Here is a 22,900-nt window from a genome sequence, read left to right as displayed (position 1 = left end):
ATTTTCTGACCAAACAAACCAACAAGAATTTTTCTCATCCATATAGCCTCACATGTTGCTTGACTTGCAGCGATGTACTCTGCTTTTGCTGAGCTGAGTGCAATAGATCTCTGCTTCTTGTTGTACCAAGAAACCGTTGTTGACCCAACACTGAAAATGCCTCCTGATGTTCTCTTCATGTCTGATGGACTCCCTGCCCAATCTGCATCTGTGAAGCCTTATAGCTTCACTCCCTCTGTCCGTTTGTACCAAAGACCAAACTGAGTGGTGCCTCTGAGGTATCTCAACACATGCTTTGTTGCCTTCCAATATAGTTTGGTTGGCTTAACCATTGCTTGACTACGTTGGTTCACTGCATAACACATGTACGATTATGTATTCACCAAATACATAAGTGAACCCACAAGTTGCCTGTAAATGGTAGCCTCTACTACTTCACCTGAAGTAGCATCTTCCTTCCTCGAATTTCCTGCAATAGGACTTTCCATGGGTTTGTTCTTCTCCATGTGAAACTTCTTCAATATCTCGTTGGCATACTTTCCCTGAGAGACAAATAGGTCCTCATCTCCTTTCCATACTTCTAAACCGAGGAAATAATGCATGAACCCCATGTCCTTCATCTTGAATTCTCTTGCACGATCCTCTTTGCAAGAAATGATCAGCTTCTCATCTCTAGTCAAAATTAAATCATTGACATATAAAACTATAATCAATATATTACTTTCAACAACAATATGGTAAAGGTTTGCATCTTCTTCATTTTTGGTGAATCCCAACCCGGTGAGGTAGTTGTCGATCTTGGTATACCAATCACAAGGTGCTTGTTTAAATCCATACAACGCTCACTTGATTCTACATACATGTGACTCTCTGTCGAAGGTCTCAAATCTTTTTGGCTACTCAATGTACACCTCTTCCTCAATCACTCCATTGAGGAGGAGTGTGTCTTCACATCCATCTAGTGGATCTTCCACCCCATCTGCACTAACAGTGCTAGAATTGACCAGATGGATGAGTACCTTGCTACTGGAGAAAAGGTATCATCATAGTCAATTCCCTCCACCTGAGAGAACCCCCGGCCACAAATATGGCCTTCTGTTTCTCGATGCTATCATATGTTGCATGATTTACCTTGTAAATCCATCTAGAACTCACCACTAACTTGTCTACCAGTCTTGGGACCACTTCCCAAATACTTTTTCTAATGATGGAATCATATTCCTCTACCATAGCATCAACCCATACTGGTTTCTGCACTGCTTCCTCGAATGAGAATGACTCAATCTCTACAAGCTCACTCATGACAGCCATGTAGCCAGCGTACTGATCTGGTGACCTCCTCTGCTTTCATTGAGACGTGGGTGCTCCCACGTTCTCTCTTGCATCATGCAACAATCTGTCAGCTTCACTGGTTCGCTTCCTTCCTTCTCTGGATGTATCTTCTTGAGTAGCAATCTCCACTCTCTACTCCTCTACTTGTGGATACTCCACAACTTCCTGAGGTTCTTCCTTTAGAACCAAAAGCTCTTGATCAGGTTGCAACTGAATCTCCCTCTCAATATAACACCGTGTTGCCTTCTCCTCATCAAATTTTACATCTCTTCTAACCAGTGCCATCCAGAGAGATGGCAAGTACACACGATAGTTGTGAGGTTTTTCTATGTTCCCCACAAATATTCCCAACTCAGCTGTAGGTTCTAGCTTTTTCCTTGCATCCTTGGAAACATGACAGTAAACTAATGATCCAAATATCCTAAAGTGTGACACATTTGGTTTCTTCCCTAAAAAAGCTTCCTCTGGTGTACTCATGCCAAGAATCTTGTGAGGACTCTTGTTCGGCAAATAAACAATGGCATTGCATGCTTTAGTGCACAAGTGCAGTGATAGGCTCTAGTCATCTAACATCGCCCATGCAGCTCCCACAATACTTATTTTCTTCCTCTCATCCACCCAATTTTGTTATGGGTTCTGAGGTGTTTTCAACTCCCGTCGAATGCCTTCTTTTGCACAAAATTTCTTAAACTCATTCGACACATATTCTCCACCATTATCGCTCCTAAGAGCCTTCACTTTCCTACTAGTCTCTTTCTCAACAAGTGCTTTAAACTCAACAAATTTGGAGAATGCCTGGTCTTTCTTTTGCATGAAGAAAATTCAACACTTTCGTGACAAATCATATACAAATATCACATAATACATGTGCATGGCCATGGAGGCTGTTGAAAAAGTTCCACACACATCTGAGTGAATCCTTTTGAAGACTGTTTGCGCCTTAGTGTCCTGATCATTGAATGTGGATTTTGTGTACTTCCCCAATGTACACCCTTTGCATGTATATCATTGCTCTAGTGCACCTTTGCAAAGGCCTGTAGAAATTTACAACATGACTTTCAAGGCGCCATGGTGCAAATGGCCAAGTCTCCTATGCCATAATTCACTGATGTCTTGGCTTTGCACCTTCTCTGCTTTTGTGCTCAATGTTGCGCAATCTCCAACATCTAATTTGTAGAGGTTCTTTACTCGAACCCCTATCTTCTTCACTTGTCCCATGGCGATGTGTCGCAGGAAAGCCTCTCTTTGTTGAATATCACATAGTAGACACGATCTTCCAATACCACTATGGAACCAGATTCTTCTTCAAACCGAGTACATACATCACATCCTTGAGCCTAAGAGGCACGGGGGCTTCACTTGGGGAGAAATACCATACCATGTGCATTCATATTGGGATATATCTAGGAAAAAATGACATAATATATTGAGCATATAATAGTGGGTAAAGGATTTTTATATTGGCAGGTATAAAAAATGGAGCTCAAAGTTTGTGAAATAATATAAAAGAGTATAAAAAATGTTAATGAAAAAATGGATACCTACAATATCTAGTGAAAGTGGGGGTTTTTTATATTGGGAAAGTGTATTGGGTTTGTATTGGTAGGGGGTTAAATAATGTGATTTTTAAAGGTATTTTCCAATATGTAGTCAAACTAAAGGTACTGTTTAATATGCCTAGGGAGGATAATATGGGGTACAAAGAGAGGTACCCAAAGGAATAATGTAATAATGATATGGGCCATAGTAATAAATAAGGTGGTTAACCCGTATCATGTAAGGGACCACAAGTAGTTAGCAATAATGTAATAAGCTCATGGTATTAGATAGAATGTATTGAGGGAACCATGGTAATGACCCATGGTATTGTATGTATGAGGGCTATATAGAGGCTAGAGATTCCCCATTGAGAGATGTCAAGGATTATTGTATGAATAGGCATATGACTTGTGGAGTGTGCTCATTCTTTAAAGAGTGAATGTATGGTGTTGCCCTACCTTAAGGGTTTGATTAATAAAGTGAAGCATTTATACTATATTCAGATCTTTTTATTTCTTGGGTTTATTTTTATTTTCATATATTTTTATATCAGAGCTATAACAAGTGGTATCAGAGCACTTTCTTGGGCAAAGTGGAGAATTTTTTTTTATTTTTTGCAGGAGTTTTTTGGGGCGGAAAGTTTCAGATCAGATTTGTATGTTCTGGTGCAAAATCTGCAGAATCTAATTGCAGATCTAAGTTTTTGGCGAAAAAATACCCAATTTGGAAAAAAAAATCGGCCAAATCGGAGTCCGGATGAAAGAGATATTGCTGATTTGAAAATCAGTTGGGTTGCAAACATTTTTCGGGGCGGCGAGTTTGCGGAGCAGATCTATACGTTTTTGTGCAAAATCTACAGAATCTAATTGCAGATCTAGATTGTTTGTAAAAAAAATACCCAAATTCAAAAAAAAAATCAGTCGAATCGGAGTCCGAATGAGGGAGATATTGCGGATTTAAAATCAGTGCTTTTTTCAGAATTTATTTGTGACGGTGGGAAAGTTGCAGCGCGAATCTGAAATTCCAGTGCCTAAATCGAGATTTCTACCACATGGGAAGATGCAAAATGGTTGTTCCATTTCCGAAAACAGATCATAATAGGGATTCTGAGCAATATTAACGGATTTGTGGCCATTTCAAATTTTCGCCAAGTAAGCGCTTCGTTTTCAAAACCCTCTTCATGGCAGTTATATGTTTTACAGGAAAAGATAATGGTCCTATTATTGAAGAATTCATAAAAAATCAAAAGTCAGTATGGGGAAAAAAATGGAAATTTTGGGTAGTGGACCAATTTAAAGATGAGGCGGCCACATGGTGGGAATTACTTAACAAAAAGAAGTTGTACAGCCTTTCAGATGAAGAATTTGAAAAATTACTTTTAGACAGATGGCCTTATCCCAGAAAACAAGATAATGAGAAACATGTGGGGTTATTTCCTACTGGTATCTCCTTATTATAGGTTCATGGATTGATTCAGAAGGAGAAGATCGTTGCGTCTATAAATTCTAGTTGCAAGCATAATTTTATCAATGTTAATTTAGCAAAAAAATTGCAAGTTCCAGAAAAACACATTGAAAACACACAGGTTGATAATGAAGATGTTCAAGTTTATAAAGATTTGAAGCTTTCTATGGATAAGTATGTGTTGCATTGTGACTTTTATACTTCAGATATGGATAACATGGACATTGTTTTGGGATATTCTTGGATGGAATCTGTGGGCACTGTCAATATTAATGTGCAGAAGAAATTCCTGAAGCTCTGGTATAAAAAGAAGAAAATTACATTGCAGGATATTTCCATTAAGACCCAAGCAGACACTATGGAGGTAGAAGCAAAAATCTCTAATGACACTTACACATCAGATGATGAGCCTTTGATGGTCGACAACCAAACACAAACATCAAACTAGGTACAAGAAAAACAGGTAGATTCCAAGGAGGCTGAAGCAGAAAGTGTTACAGGTACGGATACATCAGATTAGGACTCAGTGGTTGAAGTAATATTGGAAGATAAGCAACAACAAAAAACGCCACAACATGTACCAACTACCAATCAGACTCCATTAAGTGGTGAATTAAAGAAAAAGACACCGTGGGTTAAAACTTCAGCATATCACCAACCACATCACCCCGCAAGAAAACAACCAACAGATAGAGAAGAGCGACAATCCACCTACTACACACAGAAGAGCCGTGAGGGTCAGCATCCATCTCAAGCGAGAGAGGCACCAGCGAGATCAAGGGTTCACCTTTCTTTAGGATGGCTAGATGCACGTGCATGGTACTAGTGGACTACTCTTTTGAGTAGATCTTATTGTTTGTGTTCTTCCCATGTTTCGGGGACGAAACATGTTAAGGGGTTGAATGTAGTATACCTAGGGAGAATAATATGGGGTACAAAGGGAGGTACCCAAGGGAATAATGTAATAATGGGATGGACCATAGTAATAAATAAGGTGGTTAACCCATATCATGTTAAGGACCACAAGTAGTTAGCAATAACGTAATAAGCCCATGGTATTAGATAGATGGTATAGAGGGAACCATGGTAATGACCCATGGTATTGTATGTATGAGGCCTATATAAAGGCTAGAGATCTCCATAGGGAGATGTCAAAGATTATTGTGTGAACAAGCATATGGCTTGTGGAGTGTTCTCCTTCTTTAAGGAGTGAATGTATGGTGTTGCCCTACCTTAAGGGTTTGATTAATAAAGTGAAGCATTTCTACTATATTCAGATCTTGTTATTTCTTGGGTTTATTTCCACTTTCATATATTTTCATATCAGAGCTATAACATGAACATACGTGCTATGTCAGAGATTCATTGAGTGAATCCTCCGTGCTGAGAGGGGAGCCAAAATCCCTCCAAAAAGTAACCGTACCAATACCGATCACGTTATACTTTCCATCATCTGCCATCTTAATGTGCATCTAGAGATCCTTCTCCTCCAAATCACTGAAATTTTTTTTGTTGCTCGTCATATGGAATAAAGCCCCACTATCCAGATACCACACACTACCCATCACTATGCTCGTCATGCATTCAGTGAGGGTGAAGTCCAATTTGAATTGGGAAGTCAAGGCTTCACCTACCGCTACTCCTGAGGGCTTCTTGTCAGCCTTCTTATGTGGACACTTCATGGCATAGTGTCCCAGCTCATGACAATGAAAGCACTTGATCTTCAACAAGTCTTTCTTCGTGCCAACCTGACTGGAATCCCCTTTGGATTGGGATTTATTCCCTTTTCTTTTCTTTGGTTTTCCATCCAAGGCACAGTTCTCCTCATCATCATTCTTGGATGAGGTACCGTATCTGGTGTTCCACCTTATTTCTTCTTGCACCAAGTCGAACCACAATTGCTCCCAATTTGGTAGTTTCTCTCTTCTATTTACTGAATCTTGGTCGTTGTGCCAGCTCTTGGGAAGGCCTAGAAGTGCTACGCTTACCAAATCATCTTCTACAACCGTAATACCAACACTCCCAAGTTCATCCCGACATTAGGTGACCTTGCTCAAGTCCTGTGGTATTGTGTCCCCATTTTCCATCTTGATCTTCTGAAGCTTGTCCTTCAGTGCTAGCTTCATGTGGTCACTGTTGTTCTGAAACAAGTCTGTCAAGGCTTTCCACATTGCATATGGAGTCTCTTTCCCGTGGAGATTCAAGACAATATGATCTCGAACTCCCTCCAGTATGATCATCCTCGCCTTTGCTACACACTTTTTCCATTCTGCTAGATCTTGACCATAAAATGTTGAAGGCTTCGAGATATCATTATCTATAAATTCCTTCAGCCCATTATCTTCCAACATTGCTTCCATCCTGTCCTTCCAAGTAATATAATTTGAGCTACCTTGAAGGGTATACTCGAGTTTCAATCCATAGAAAGACATCCTACTAGCTTTGAAGAATGATCTTGCAAATTTGATTCACCTGCAAAGACAACTTTGAATTCTTGTGATTCCTGCTCTGATACCATATAGAAATTCCTTATAGTGTCAAACTACTTACGTAATTTTCTAAAACAAAATACTTGAATCTACTCTTTTCATCAACGGAAATCAATTAATCGATTGTGAAATCACAAAATAAACATGAGACAAGATTCCACACATACTCGAAATTTTATCTAGCGGAAAGCAACTACTCAAAACCCTTTCCTATATGTATTGCATTAATCAGAAAATAGAGAAGAAATACAATGCTTACTCAAGCCTAAGCAACCTCTACACCGATATAATCTCTCTCTGCTTCACAAATTGACCCTAGCTAATACTTAGCCAATTTTTTGTCTGCCCAAGCTCCTATTTCCTTGTGTTGTTCAATAAGGAATTAGCCCCTTATTAATTAAGGAAATTGTTCATTGGAAATTGCGTGCATTAGAGGAAATTTCAGCATAAAAGTGGCCTCGTAAGGAAAAATAATAAAATAATAGTTATGAATTTTATATAAAAAATAAAAAAAACTACCTTTTTAATTGTATTTTTTATTTATCTCCTTTTAGGGTTTTACTCAAATTTCAAGTGTAAACACTCGTTGGATGTAGAATTAAATTTCACATCCAACGAGTACAGATTATGCATACTTCTGAAAAGACCCACATTGATCACAATTGCAAATACATTAAAAAAATGTATTCACCGTGCTTTTTTAACGTATCTAAATTTTTTATCAATGTGGGTCTTTTCAAAAGTATGCATAATGGGTACTCGTTGGATGCAGAATTTAATTATGCATCCAACGAATGTCTATCCTTAAAATTTGAGTAAACTTATAACGAGATACGCCAAAAATACAATTAAAAAAATAGTTTTCTTATTTTCCCTCTAAAATATTTACATGTATCTCCTTTAAATTTAAAGGATTTTGATTGGTTTACATATTATGACATGGAAATTACGTGAAAATTTCATGGGCATTTTTAGGCTAAAATTTCCTATAATGATTCATTTATGTTTATCTCTGATAGCATGCACAACTTGGAAAATTATACAAGTGATAGTATGTTGCCCTCGAACTCCAATCTCAACAGGGTAATTCAAGTTATCTGCATGCATCAATTATTTCGGGTTGATTGACGAGTTAACTAAAAAATCAGCGTAAGTCACACCCTATTACTAAACCCTCCACTAGTTCTTAATCAATTAGAACTAGTTAAACTCATAATAACTCAAATTAACTGAACTTGATTGCTAGAAATTAGCAATCAATCATAACTAAACATAACTCAAGTGTCTCCAACTCGAATTAACTGAGTGACAAGGCCATGTCACCTCAGTTAACTACCTCTAAATATTTTTATGAAATTCAAATTCAAATTTCTCCTAATTAATTTTATCTATGTTAGACTTTAAACTTCTGTGGTCATTTTTTGGAAAAGTATGCTTCGGATTATCCACAGTAATATGTTCATTATGTCGACGATCATCAAGACAAAAAATAGATTAAGAGAAGAATCCACCGACTAGAACAGATAAATAGCTAATGGAGGATAAATTCAAGTAGAAGCCGACTAATTCAAAAAACTAAACTACATAAATTTTTATTATCTTCTAGTTTTAATTATTTTAATTTATTTATTTTAATTAAATTCTTATTTTAATTAACCTAATATGTATTAGTAAATAATAAAACTAATTAATCCTATTGAAATAAGTTTATTTTTAATGTAATAAGTTTATTTTGTATAATTAATTTTAATTTTTGTATAATTAGTTTTTAATTTTAATATCTAATTTTAATTTTAATTTAGTAACCTAATTAAATATAATTAGTTTATTTTTTCTTCAATTTAAATTGAACTTTTATTTTAACCTAGTATGGATTACTAAATTATTATATAGTTTTTATATTTTTTATATAATTTTTATATATAAAATATAAGTCTAATTAATTTTTACTAAAACCAATAAATTAATTAATTAATCCATTAAATACCAAACTAGGAAAGTAATAAATGATTTGATTCGATTTAGATTTAAATTATTTTATTTGTATTTATAGATTAATTTTATTGATAAATAATTGATCCCTAAATATTTAACTAACAAAGAAATAAATTATTTATAGATTAAATTTATATATAAATTTTTATTAATGTTAATGTTAAAATCTATTGTCACTCTAATAAAAAAAATATTTTGTTTTACCAATTACTTAATTTATTTATTAGTTAATAATCATCTATATTAACTTAAAATAATCTTATAATTATTTATTAATAATAAACATTTATTTATCCATTTACAAATAAATGATCTAATAAATATATTAGATTATTAACCTTTACAAAAATAAATTTTACATTACTAAATGGTGTCTTATACTTGTCTCCTTTTATAATCTAATAAATATACTAGATTATTAATAAAAATACTTGTGTACTTTTCCTAATATAGTCAATATTCTAGATTATTAATAAAAATTACTCACACTAAAAAAGAGATGACTCTTATTAATTATTTATGTTTTTAAATTTTATCATAAAATAAATATGATATAGGCCTAACCAGAAATAAATCACCTAGAGTGTGATATAAGATGACTCCTCGTAATAAATAAATCCCTCACATAAAACTCGTTAGAAAACTTGTAAACTCTAATTATACTTTTAACATATATTAATATTAATATAGTGTGATATAAGATGACTCCTCGATTGATAAGAAATATTCATAATATAAGATAAGAAATATTCATAATATAAGAAGATCACTGTATAGCAATTATTGATTAATGTTTTTGAATTTTATTATAAAATAAATAATAAATATATTATATAGTTAAGAAAATATTTAAAATATATTCAAATTATTCTATATTTTATTTTTAAGAGTGTTTTTAAGTTCAATATCTATGTTTTTGAGTTTTTTATAAAATAAGTATATTATATGGATAATGGGAGAATACTCAAAATATATGCAAATGACTTTGCAAGTTTTTTTAAATGAATAGTTTTTTTAAAAAAGGTTTCAAAATTTTGTTGTGGTAACTAAGGTGATTTGTTTAGCGGAAGAGTTGCTTGGAAAGTTATAGGAATTGTGATCATATTTAGAGATTTTATTTTTAAGAGTGTTTTTAAGTTTAATATCTATATTTTCGAGTTTCTTATAAAATAAGTATATTATATGGATAATGAGAGAATATTCAAAATATATGCAAATGACTTTGCAAGTTTTTTTAAATGAATAGTTTTTTTTAAAAGGTTTCAAAATTTTGTTGTGGTAACTAAGGTGATTTGTTTCTTTAACTGTAGTTTATCGAAGCGGAAGAGTTACCTGGAAAGTTATGGGAATTAAACTTCTAAATTTTAGGTGTCCTAGACGTTCTCGATGGTGCTGAATCCATGAATCCATTTCCACCATCAAAAACAGGATTCAAACACTGCCTCTACAAGATCTTTTTAAATTTTTTTGCTTTTGGCAGTCCAGGCAATTCCACCTCATTAGACTGACTCCTTTGTTTAATGGTACCTGAGGATATTCACGCAGAAGCAGCCCGCTACTTTGAGAATTTTTCCCAAGATCGCAGGGAGGTGAACAATGATGATCTACTTTGGGGTATTCAGAACTATCCTCATTGAACAGAACTATCCTCACATGTTCAATGAGGCTTAGAATGATGCCCTCTTTTGCCCTGTCAATTTTGAGGAAATCCCTAAGGTCTTGAAGTTATTTGCTTCGGATAAATGCCCCGGTCTAGACGGTTGGTCTGTGGAATCCTTTCTCCATTTCTTCGAGTTGTTGAAGTTGGATCTACTTCATTTGGTCGAAGAATCTCAAACCACAGGCTCTGTTTTGGGTTCCATTAATTCCAACTTTATCGCACTTACTCCGAAAGTCTCTATCCCAGATACTTTCCTTGATTTTCAGCCCATTTCACTCAGTAATCTTGTATACAAACTTTTTTCCAAGATTATTGTTGAGCGTCTTAAGAGCACCCTCTCGAGTTTCATTTCTCGGGAACAATTTGATTTCTTGCCAAACCGACTGATCTACAATGTTGAGGCACTTGCTCAAGAGGCGATCCATTCTATTCATGCCAAGAAATTGCAGGCTCTCGTTATGAAGGTGGTCCTGAGAAAGGCGTATGATAGTGTAGACTAGGCTTTCGTGCGTCTCATACTTACCAAGATTGGTCTATCAGTTCAGAACATTGAATGGGTCATGGCTTGTCTGACTAATGTGCACTTTGTTGTCCTTGTCAATGGTTATCTTACTACTTTTTTCAAAGCTTGGAGGGGCCTCCGACAAGGTTTTCTCTCTCGCCCTTGTTAATTACACTGGTGATGGATTGTTTTAGCCTCAAATTAAACGTTGCCGGATCAGTGGGGTTGTTTACTTGAATACATTTGGGCAAAGATATAGATATCACACATGGGTTTTTTTGTCAATGACATACTTACTTTCGGCATGGCTTCCAGGACGTTGCCGGATCAGTGGGGTTGTTTACTTGAATACATTTGGGCAAAGATATAGATATCACACATGGGTTTTTTTGTCAATGACATACTTACTTTCGGCATGGCTTCCAGGACACAATGGATGGCTTTCCACGGCATATTGGTCAAATTCAGTGCGGCCTCGGGTCTGACTGCCAATGAGAGGTCAGTTATATTACATTCCTATGGAGATCTCGCTAAGATCAATTACATCTCCCAAATCTTTAATTTCAGCGCTCGGCTCTTACATGATGGCTTCACTTATCTCGGTTTTCACCTAAAGCCGAACAACTACAGAATTGCAGATTGGAATTGGTTGTTAGATAAATTCAGGAAAAAACTATTGTGTTGGACAAATCGACGGCTATCTCTTGGTGACTGATATGTACTCACACAGGCCGTATTACAACAATTGGCGGTTTATTGGACACACCTTTATATTTTCCCATCAATCATTATTAGAAAGATAAAAGGTATCATGGCCCAATTTATCTGGTCCGGATCGGGAAGAATGCACAAATTTCACCTCATCAAGTTGGAAAGATTACAATTCCTAAGGATGCAGGTGGATGGGGATCCTCGATATCAAGACTTCTGGTTTGGCTCTCAGCTCTGTGGAGGGGTCTCTTTAATGATGGCATCTGGCGAGATATCATCAATTCTAAGTATCTCCGTCACAAAAACAGTGAAGTTTGGATCAGGAGTGGTAACATCGGGATCAAATATGGGTCTTACATCTGGAATAGCTTCAACAAGGTGAAAGACTTGTTTTTCCACATGATTCACTAGTCATTTGGTAATGGAAATCGTATTATAATTGGCTTCTCGTTTCCAGTGGACACAATGGCTCGTAATGACAGTAGAAATCATAAGATAATGGATTAAGAGCAAATGGCAAGCATTGGATAATGGATTATGTGGACCATGTCTTTTTTCTTCATAGATATGATGACATAATTAGCTAACACTTATCTTCTAAAGTTAGTGGTCCAAGATATGAGACATAATTAGCTAACACTTATCTTCTAAAGTTAGTGGTCCAAATCCAATAGAGTAAATTCACAATATGACCAATGTTGAAATAGAGTAAATTCACAATATGACAAATGTTGAAATAGAAATGCACGTGATTTCCCTAAATTAACTAACCCTTAACTAACTATATTAATGTTCCCAAATTAACACTTATTTTTCAAAGTCACCGAGATCCAAACCCACTAAATTAAATCCAAAAAAGAAATCTAACGAAAAGGAGGATGGAGGATGGACAAGTGTTTTTCATCATCACAGATGTTGTGTTAATGTGATTTCTCAAATTAACTAACACTTATCTCTAAAAGCCACTCAGGTCCAAGTCCAATAAATTATATCCAAAAATAAAGATAAATCAAATAAAAAGGATCATAGATGTTGTGTTAATGTGATTCCTTTAAAGTCGCCTGTCCAAGTCCAAGAAACTAAATCCACAAATAATAAACGCTGAAATGAAAATTCCTTGTGACACAACAAAAGAGAACCAACAGCTCAGTTGACAAATACAATGTGCACCAGGCATCACCCACATGATTTATCAAGTATCAGTGCTGGGAAACAAGTGCCCTAAAAGGGCAATTATAGAACACCCAACTGTCACCTTCAGCCCCCTCTAGTGCTGTAAACTTGATAATGCCCTATTCTCACACCTTCAGCCCCCTCTAGTGCAGCCAGTAAGCTCAATAGATGGATAAACAAAGGCCACAGAGCCGTATAAAACATCTACAACCAGAAGTATGTGCAACTATCTTGATTTGAGAGAGACAAAATTATGGCTATGCACAAAGCCTCAGCTAAAAAAAACCCTTTGACTGAGTAGCAATGGCGGAATTGGAAATTATTTTTAGATATTATAGATTAAATTAATCCAGCTTTGTTGATTTAAAAGTGGTGTCGTGCTTTGTGAAGCCCTACATTGAGGATTATCTTTATATGTTCACAAAAACATTCTCTTGAGCCTTCTAAGATTGCCAGTCATCATGGTGACCGCTTTTCTATTCTAATTCATGCTCTGCAGAAAGTGTGAAATTAGCACGACAATCAATGCATCATATCCAAAAACCATGTCTGAAAGAGAAATGGATTATAGTTAGCCTTTGATATTGATTGAATTTTCAAGTTTAGGGAGGATAAAATGAAATAGTTTAGAAGTACTATAGCACAGATGTAAAATTATTTGTAAGCAACAAATGATGACCAGCACATTCTAAGAGACAAAATCATTAAGACAGACTCAACAGAATAGTAAAAAAAAACATTCTAAGAGACAAAATCATTAAGACAGACTCAACAGAATAGTAAAAAAACCAGAATCCACGAACAACAACAAGAAGGAAACATCCACCAACACAAATTGCAGCTGTGATACATTAAAAACTAACATAGTAAAATCATGGTAGGAACAGACTTGGCACCTTATGGCCGAAAAATGCATGTACAAATCTCAGGATCATAGCCATCATGACATTCAAACTGCTACATTCAACAACTCTCTAGCATAATGCAATGAAGAGTTGGCAAACGAAATCATTTATAAGCAAGAGATGCTTCATCTACATGACATGTTTGGAGCCTTTGTGCCAGAGATGCCATAACATATAAGATAAAAGATGAAGATAAAAAATAATGACAAAAAACACCCTCAGTTTTAGGAGTTGTTTTTAGTGCGACTTTTTGGACTTTCCAGTGCCAGAATAGGGCGGAAAAAATTGAGGTAAAATCTTGATTTGTGCTATTTAAACTGGTTTTTTTATGGTATGTATGGATTCAACACTCTAAAAAAAGACCTAGGGCACTTCGATTGTGCAGGTGTTACCCATCAAGCTTGTGATTTCAATGAATTCCTGCCAGATTTTAGAGAAATTAAACCGGAAAAAACCCACTAGAAAAGCTTCCAAAAAGAACAGGTGTTAGCCATCAAGCTTGTGATTTCAATAATTCTTGCCAGATTTTAGAGAAATTAAACCAGAAAAACCCACCAGAAAAGCTTCCAAAACATCTCACTAAAAACAACTCGTCAGTTTTATAGTAGCTAGAATTTGCTGGGAAAAAACTAAGAGGGTATGGGAGAGTAAGGGTACAACTTGGACTCAGTTAAAAACTATGTCAATTCAAATGACCCTTATTTTTTATTCTTATGTTTTAAACTATGGCAGTCAGAGATTTTGGGTTAACCCGTTAAGTCAAAGTCACCGGGTGTCAAAAACTCTTGATTTTTTGCTACGCCATGTCAAACTAGCTCAGTTAGGCACCAAAACAGGTACAAGTCCTGAATCCACTTAGTACCAGGCAAGTCCTCAGACCAAAAAGAGTTACCAAAAAGACATGAAAGAAAGACAAAAGCAAGATGCAAGCCAATAAAATGGATGATAGAGCGAAAAAACAGAGCCCATGGTGATTGTGTGATAAAGGAAGACTGCAGATGGTTAATGAAACATTTGCTATGCGTAACATGAGTATTAAACTATTGTGTGATAAAGGAAGACTGCAGATGGTTAATGAAACATTTGCTATGCGTAACATGAGTATTAAACTATTATAACATTTGTTTGATGCAAAGAGCTGCATAATTGTAACGACAGTAGAAATCATCCATTTTAAGTGTCACCTGCCAAGAGAAGAACAAAAGGATTAAGTTCAATTTCTGTTGAAATATCCAAGGTTTGAAAACCAACAGCATCTACTTCCACTATTTGTAAGACATCAATGCATTCACTTCAAACTCCTTTTAAATTGTTATCACTTAAAGTCTCAATTTGAAGTATAATAATCCAGAAGCTAATACATGGCCATTGGAGAGTGAAAATTGCTATAAAGTGGACGCTGGGTCCAGACTGCAAGTTGTTAATCATAATGGTTATTCACAAACATTTGTAAATTCCACCAAGATATAGCAATCTAGAACTAAAACGTTAATAGCTTCTTGGTAACAAAGAACAACAGAGTACATGCCATTATGTAGTAACATTAAATGAAATCCTACTTAGCAGTTTTAGTTTTGCTTAAATCGAATAAAATGACACAGTTTTGGATCAGTGCGACTACATAATTCATGTACATGAAACTTTTCCTGAAAATAAAGTTAAGGAGAAACATGCATCGTTTCATGACAGACGCTACAAAGGATACTCTCAAATCTTTTAAATTTCCCGTAAGTTTCAAAAATGCCAATATAAGATACTAAAGCATTTGTCAAAAGAAAATGATAAATATGTATCCCTTACAGATTAATTACAGTATTTCAAACTGATCACAATTATTTAGAAAAAACAAACCTGATAAACATTATTGCTCAGACCCTACTTTACAGAACGGAAATAGACTAAAGTCACATTGGAGCATCCCATGTTACAAAAATTCCAACTATCATGTATCTGATGTACCATAGATCTCATATTTATCAAAAAGGACCATACATTAAGAAGTTTACATCGCCTAGGCAATGCAATAAAAAACCATCAGTCTCTGTAATGCTTGAAATCCATGAACAACTGTTGTAAAAGCATGTAACTGGATAAATATACCATAACCCCAAAAAAATATGTGTAGAAGAATTAACAATCTTTTAGGGTTTTCCTCATTGGTAAAAGCAAGCAATTCCTTTAACAATCGCAGATGGTGAGGTGTTAAACATCAAATGCAACAATACTGAACATCCAGCAAACCTAAATTTAGTAAGCTGGCTTTCTGAAATCAACTCATGGAAAGTTGTCTTTCGTTCATAGCTAATCATTGTTCATCAGTACATCCAAAAGAAGTGAGGAATTGCATAGCAACAGATACAGTTTGTCCATCATTACATCCAAAAGAAGTGAGGAATTGTATAGCAACAGATACAGTTGTCTATCATTATATCCAAAAGAACTGAGGAATTGCATAGCAACAGATACAGAAAGGAATATGTCAAAAACTAAATGGCTGAGCAACAGCATGGTATTATCGTATAGAGTGCTGGCCCTTTGCATTCCTGTAGCAAGGCCCGTAAATTTCGATGCCACAGGTATTTGTATCTGCCTTGAAAATACTGCAACAAGGATATGCCCATTATGTAGAATGCATTCCAGTTTGACTGCAATCCATATCTCTATTTAGAGCTTCCAATAGGACATCGATGCAAAGCAAAAATAAAATCTTCTAGGTGCTTTGAGCAGAAGATCTGTTCAAAAGTCAAAATTTCCAAAATGGGAATGCCTTCCGACTTACAGCGCTGTAAAAATGCAGTTAGTCTATGCAGAAATGGCAAGCCGAATCAAAACTATGGACAAAACGCCGTTGTTTAGGCACAATCAATAGCAATGCAGGTTGTTTTGCTTCAAGGAATGGTCAATTCTATGGTCATCCAATGCTTGATCCTCACTCCCCCAAAGCATAGAAGTGAAGGGCCTGTGACTCAACTGCCCCCCTTGAAATTCGAAATCCATTCCGGCTGACGGGCCGAATGGTGGAAGGGCCAGAATACTATGAACTGAAGCGGGGGTTTGTGGATGTTGCTGTAATTTTGAAGGATTTGAGGAAACAGGACCTATAATGGACATAGGCAAAGCAGGAACAGTACCCGTACCTGTTGCTGCCATGATCGCTGGCTCCGCTTTGTTGAGAAGCCATTGAATTGTTTCTCCATCTGACTTGTGACCCAACTCACGCGTTAGCTGAAATATCCTCGCTGCACTGGCTGCAGGTATTCTAACCCTCCTGCCTCGCCCATTCACCTTCGTGTGCCTGTCTTTGGTAGAGGATCTCTTGGCCACCAATGCCTTCCTTGCTGGATCATTGCTCTGGGGATCCGCTAGTACTATCCTCTGCTCAACCTGGTTTTGCACTTCTTCGGAACTCATTTCCAGTTACAATCTCTGCAATCTCAACTGTATACAAAAATGGGTAATCCCAGTATTCAGATAGAAATAAAGCCTGTAAAAATTGCAGAACCCGAAGCCCTAATCTGTATTATGCATGCACCCCTTTTATAGAACAAACCCGAAAGTTTCCCCCTTTGGTTACAAATTCTCGGGTTCAACCTTATGCTTATCTGTAGCCCATTATAATTAGATTACATGCTTGTAATGAGTTGTAAACAAAAGGCAAAATGAACTGGGTATTCACAAGCGCTCATATGGGTTCATGGTGAATACCATAAAACCCGTATATTTGTAAATAAACTTCGATCAAAGAAGATGTCCATTTATTAGGTTCTGGAACTTGTGTCAATTAGGATGGGGTAGTTGAAAATTCGAATTCAAACATTGAATATTGCATAGACCTAGAAAAAACAGCGAAGGGTAATAATGGGACTCGGGGAGCAATGCATTTACAATGGTTTATGTAAAGGCCCAATGGTTTTGTGTAAAGTCCCAACAAAGCCAATCCCACCGAAATCTAGAAAAGACTTTGGAAATCTTGTAGTCTTGAAGAAGAAAACACCACCCACCTGCAGAGCACTTGGGAATTCCTGCAGTCTCTAAGAAGAAAACAACCTCCACCTGTTGATTTAGTGTAATTGCAAAATGGTGTGGATATCAGTGCATTTGGGCGGGGAGAACATGCAAAGCAGAGCAAAGCAGAATAGATTAGAAATTATTTGTAGGGTTGTTTTTTCCAAAGGTTTTTGGAATTAAAAATGGAGGAGAGAGAGGCGTTATAGAAAAGACAGGGAAACCAAAAATTGCCTGAGATTAAAAGCGCACAGAACCCAAGCTAGAGAGTACCAGAACACATTTGACGAAGGTAAATTCATATTTTGCTATAAAGTAATGCTGCTACTCATGAAAATCCAAATTCATGCGGCTCCTTATCTTGACAATTTTCAACCCAAGTTGGGTATAAACAAAAGAATATTGCTTGCCTCCTGGAATGAGACTTTTTGGGATTTGTCTTAGTCATGGAAAGCGGCCTTGGCGGCCTTAAAATATTCATCTGTGGCTTGCATATCACGAAACATGTATTGAATTCATTTAAAAAATGTCATGAGCAGCATTTAATTAACAGGAGTGGGGAGCCACCAAATCTATGTTAAACATTATAATTTCACTATCTAATTTCTTATGTTGTTTTATATAATATTCCAAAGATTTATATATATGAGAAGAGCTTTATCCACTAATATTGTTTGTTTTTATTTATTTATGACATTGATAGTCCATACTTCTTATCATATTGTATTGCATGTGGTATTATTATGAATTGTTTTTTTGGTTAGTTATTTGTTCATTAAGTATACATGTGATAAAAGTTTAATTCCTTGTGATGCGCTTGGCCTCATAAAACACATAAATCATTATGATCCATTAGTATGGTTAGATATGATATTGGTTATAAAGTATGATATGATATGGTACTCCCTTTCTTTCTTTTTTATGGGTTTGGTATATTTTAATATCTTATATTATATATGTGTGAGAAAATTTAATATCTAAAAGTTTTATAATGAAATTTGAAAAATAAATTTTAATGAATTAGAATATATAATAGTTTATTAGAGTTTGGAATATGCTTTTAAACTATTTGTGTTTGGTTAAGTGTTTATTTTCTTCAAATGTAGGGAAACAAGTTAATGGCCCAAGACCAAGAGGCATCTAGCAGGAGTGAAAGCTTACCCCCTTATGGATCACTAACGAGTAATACTAGGGAGCGTAATATTCCTTGAATGACAGTGATGAGTTAGCTTGCATTCGCGGATATCAACCAGTGATGGTTGTCCCCACTACTGGTTTGGAATCTGAGTTATGATAGGTTTTCTCACTGTTTATAAAATAATAGTCAGTTGGGGCTATTTCGAGTGATTGGGTAGAATGGTTTTTATCTCCCCCACTGAGGTTCAATTCCTGAGTGACATGATGATGAGAAATATTGATGTAATGACTACGATCAATGAATATTGTTGTATTGACCCTAACTCTCACCCTTAAGTTGTGAGAGAAGAAGATTTCCCTTTGAACAACATATATATATATATATATATATATATATATATATATATATATATATATATATATATATAAAGAGTTTTTAGTGTAAATTTTGTATTTTTTATAACTTATGTAATTTTAGAAATTTCACCTCAAGTGTGAGGTTTTTGAGATCTATTTCATGTGAATTTTTAGTTTAGAATTGTGTTCCCCCCATTTGTATCCATAAACTAAGGAAGTCAGCAGAAAAAGGTCATGTGAAAAATTGTAAAAAAATGCGATTCAAAAGTGATTGTGGCATGCTCAGCTGGTTGGAGAGATCCCAAGAAACCAGTCTCAACTCTTGTAACCGAACTCATGGTATTTTGCCAGACAGTTAATGAGAGTCCCATGACCGTTTCTGTAAAAAAAAAAAAAACAATTCCCAGACCTCCTTCTCATACGAGTGGTGTTGTTGCTTGGATAAGCTCTCTTGCTCATAACTTCTACTTTTAAAACTTGGTTTTTTCAGTTCTTCCATTAGATACATGATGATATGGCCTTACATCAATTTTGAGATATTTTAGGTGACTTAGTCATGGTATATCAACTCATATGAGTTACACATCAAATATTGTGTGCACTCGTAGATGGCACTTCATGTTTGATCTTTATTTCAATCAATGTGTTATGTTCTTATGTGTGGGTTTCCTACTTAGACATGGTGCGTGATTTATTACCTAGTCATGAACATAATAAACATTGGGTGTGATCTAATAACGTTTCTCAACAATAAATTTTGTATTGTTTTGTCTCATTATACCATGGAGTGCATAATTGTCCATAGAGAAGTGTCATCAAGACTTTGGTCAAGTCATACTACTAGGGATCTAGTGGAGTTATTGCACTTCATATCCTAACCATACTTAACACTTTCCATCATTTCCTTTTCACTCTCATCTCATTCATAAATAGCTATTATTATAAGCCATGTTTGACTTATCATATGTCATCTAGCAAGGTCTAGTTAAACAGATTGAAGACCAATACGAACCTAAGTCAAATAAATTAAAAAATATTAAAGGTGAAGAATATGAAACTTAAAAGAAAAAACTAGATTTATGTCTCAAACATTGTCACACATAATACATATAAGGTTTCCACCATGGTAAAACTTAGGAAAATTATATAATTAATTTATTTTTTGATGTTGTTAAAAGAGATTACTCGATGTGCATTGCTTAATTTTTTTAGTGTTGAGACTTAATTCATTAGTATAGCTAGGTGCCTACATTGGGATTTGTGCACTATGGCTTGAGATTTATATATTTGCATTAGGATTCATGATACTACCGACTTAACATCTGTGTACCAGTAAATAGATATATCTTCATTGGGATCCATATCAATTTTCATGGGATTTGTGACATCTGATTAGGATATATGGCACTGTAATCAGATCCTTGTGACATCTGATTAGGATATGTGGCACTGTAATCATATCCTTGACAATGTGTTGGACAATGATAAGGACTATATATCATCATCATAAGCCATGCAGACAATTCCTAAAGGGTGCACTTACTTTCTTGGACCATTTTTTGGGGTGTTAAGGTGGTTAAAACATATATTTTTAAGGTAGTCATCTTTGGGGGGCATCATATTTTGACAGAGTACCTAGAACTCTACTACATCAACACAATTAGATGCAAAGTGGCCATGGGATTTCTAAAATTGGTTTATAATAGAGAATCAAGCAAAAATTTACCTAGCTTTGATGTTGTTGAAATCTAACCAGTGAAAATTATCACCACATTTTGGCCACTCGATATCTGCATGTATTGGTTGTCAAAGCATCTTGTAGAGTGCACCTCTCCCTTTTTACTAGTCCATCCATGTGTTTGAGTTGGTTGAGGTGGTGATATATTATTTTTTTGGCTCAAAATGGTTTTAAACCATGGTATTGACAGTGTCTCTTGTTTTAGCTCATGATTTTTCTTGACCACTTTGTATTGGTACATGGTATTATACTAGCACATCGTTCGTTATTCACAATTTAGTGAGGTGCCTTATGTATATAAGGAGGGCTCCTCTCTCATTTTTTTTTGTGGAAAAACAATTGGAAAAACTTAATTACCTTGTGAAAGCTCTTGTGTGAGACTTGTCTAATTTTTATGTATATGTTTTAGAGTTATCATAGAGGGTATTTGACTAGGTAGGTTCCTAGGAAGGAAGTAGATAATATAACATTAAGCAAATGCAATTGAGGTAATGGAGTATTCCTATCTCATCTCTTTTGTTAATCTATGGGCTTAAATAATTGTTTAGGGCATGGATATATTAGGATTCACCTTTCACTTTGTGCTTAGTTAGATTATATGTTGTAGTACTTAAGCTAAGTCTTCTTCGATTAGTCTTCCCTAGGAATCTTGTAGTGTATCTAGTATCAAATCTTGAAGCTCATTTAGCAATCTATCATGGCGCTAGTGACTAGTCTTCATTGCATTTCTAGCCATATCTTTTAAAACTTCCCTTTTAATTTTTGTTTACTTGCAAGCTAAGGTTTCAATGCTTATATTCCTAGATCTAGGTTGCATGTTCAAGCCTATGTATCTTAATTTTTTTTCTTTTTCTTTTTTCCTTTTTTTTTGCGTATTTAAAATTTCCTTCCAAATTGTTCCATATTTCATATTGAATCACTAAAACATTTTCATTTCTCTTGGATCTAGTGATTTAAAGTTGTTTCTTTAATAGATCTAAGTGAAATTTAAATGGACTTAACTATACATAAAGAAAGTTAAAATTTCCATGTGAATCTATTTCTTTTCATTGAATAAAATCCATTATTAATCACTCATATGTTCTCAAACAATGATGATAATGCCCAATGATTTAAGGATTCAAATGTGTTACAGTTCAAACCTCATCGGATAAGGATTTGGTAAATTTTACATTCACTTATGATGAATATTGTATTTGATTTTTAATCCGAATCACTATACACAAAAAATCGATGGTATAGACCCTCAACTGACTTTTCTTTCAGCAAGAAAAAAACCAACATCTTTGTATTGATATAATAATGTGTTTAAATCGTCTAAAATTGATCAAAATATCAAATTGTATCATGATATCCCCATCATGCTAAAATAATCCAAACACTAATCTAAATATAACATATAGACCATAAAGGTTCCTATCATCAATGAGAAACATTGTGGCCACAATCACATAAAGAAAAATCAGCATTTGTGAATAGCCTTAGATAATAGGAAACTACCCTGAATCAACTAAACATCCAGCTCGAAATTCTTCCATAAAGATTATTCCCATTTGAGTCAGTAGGCCTTTTTTTGAAAGGGCATCAGCACACCCATTCAATTCCTTGTAGATACGTGAAATGTTGATGGACCAAAAGATTTGTAGAGTTCTTTAACCCTCTATTTCCAATGACCAAGAGTGGCTATGTCTAGAGAAAAACTCTCATTTATCCATTCCACCACTACATTGAAATCCCCAAAGACGTGTAAAGAGTCCAAAACTAAGAATTTAGCATATGATAAGGCTCCACACTGGGTTGATAGCTTATATTTCATATCAGATCCTAGACCACACCCCCAGAAAAGGTTAAAAAAATATATTTACTCAAAATATATCACTCCACCACATTCAC

General features: G+C 35.2%; 1 protein-coding gene across 2 annotated transcripts; it reads right to left on the bottom strand.

Annotated features, from left to right (window-relative positions):
• Positions 1 to 14,823: 14,823 nt before the first annotated feature.
• On the bottom strand, positions 14,824 to 17,423 carry LOC149154181 (transcription factor PCF1-like). Of its 2 annotated transcripts, none has more exons than XM_089441532.1 (2): positions 16,908 to 17,423; positions 14,824 to 14,954 (listed from the first exon to the last, which is right to left on the bottom strand). In XM_089441532.1, the coding sequence occupies exons 1-2, from the start codon at positions 17,179 to 17,181 to the stop codon at positions 14,944 to 14,946; spliced, it is 285 nt and encodes a 94-aa protein (XP_089297658.1). In that variant the 5' UTR covers positions 17,182 to 17,423; the 3' UTR covers positions 14,824 to 14,943. The 2 variants fall into 2 exon arrangements, with proteins under 2 accessions (XP_089297658.1, XP_089297657.1); XM_089441531.1 differs by lacking the exon at positions 14,824 to 14,954 and adding an exon at positions 15,716 to 16,415.
• Positions 17,424 to 22,900: the final 5,477 nt, after the last annotated feature.

This window comes from Pinus tabuliformis, chromosome 9 (assembly GCF_031772625.1).
Source record: "Pinus tabuliformis cultivar Carrire ecotype Pingquan chromosome 9, CPIR1, whole genome shotgun sequence".
Lineage (NCBI taxonomy): Eukaryota > Viridiplantae > Streptophyta > Pinopsida > Pinales > Pinaceae > Pinus > Pinus tabuliformis.
Note: the sequence above shows the minus strand (reverse complement) of the source record. Positions and strands in the feature narration are given on the sequence as shown.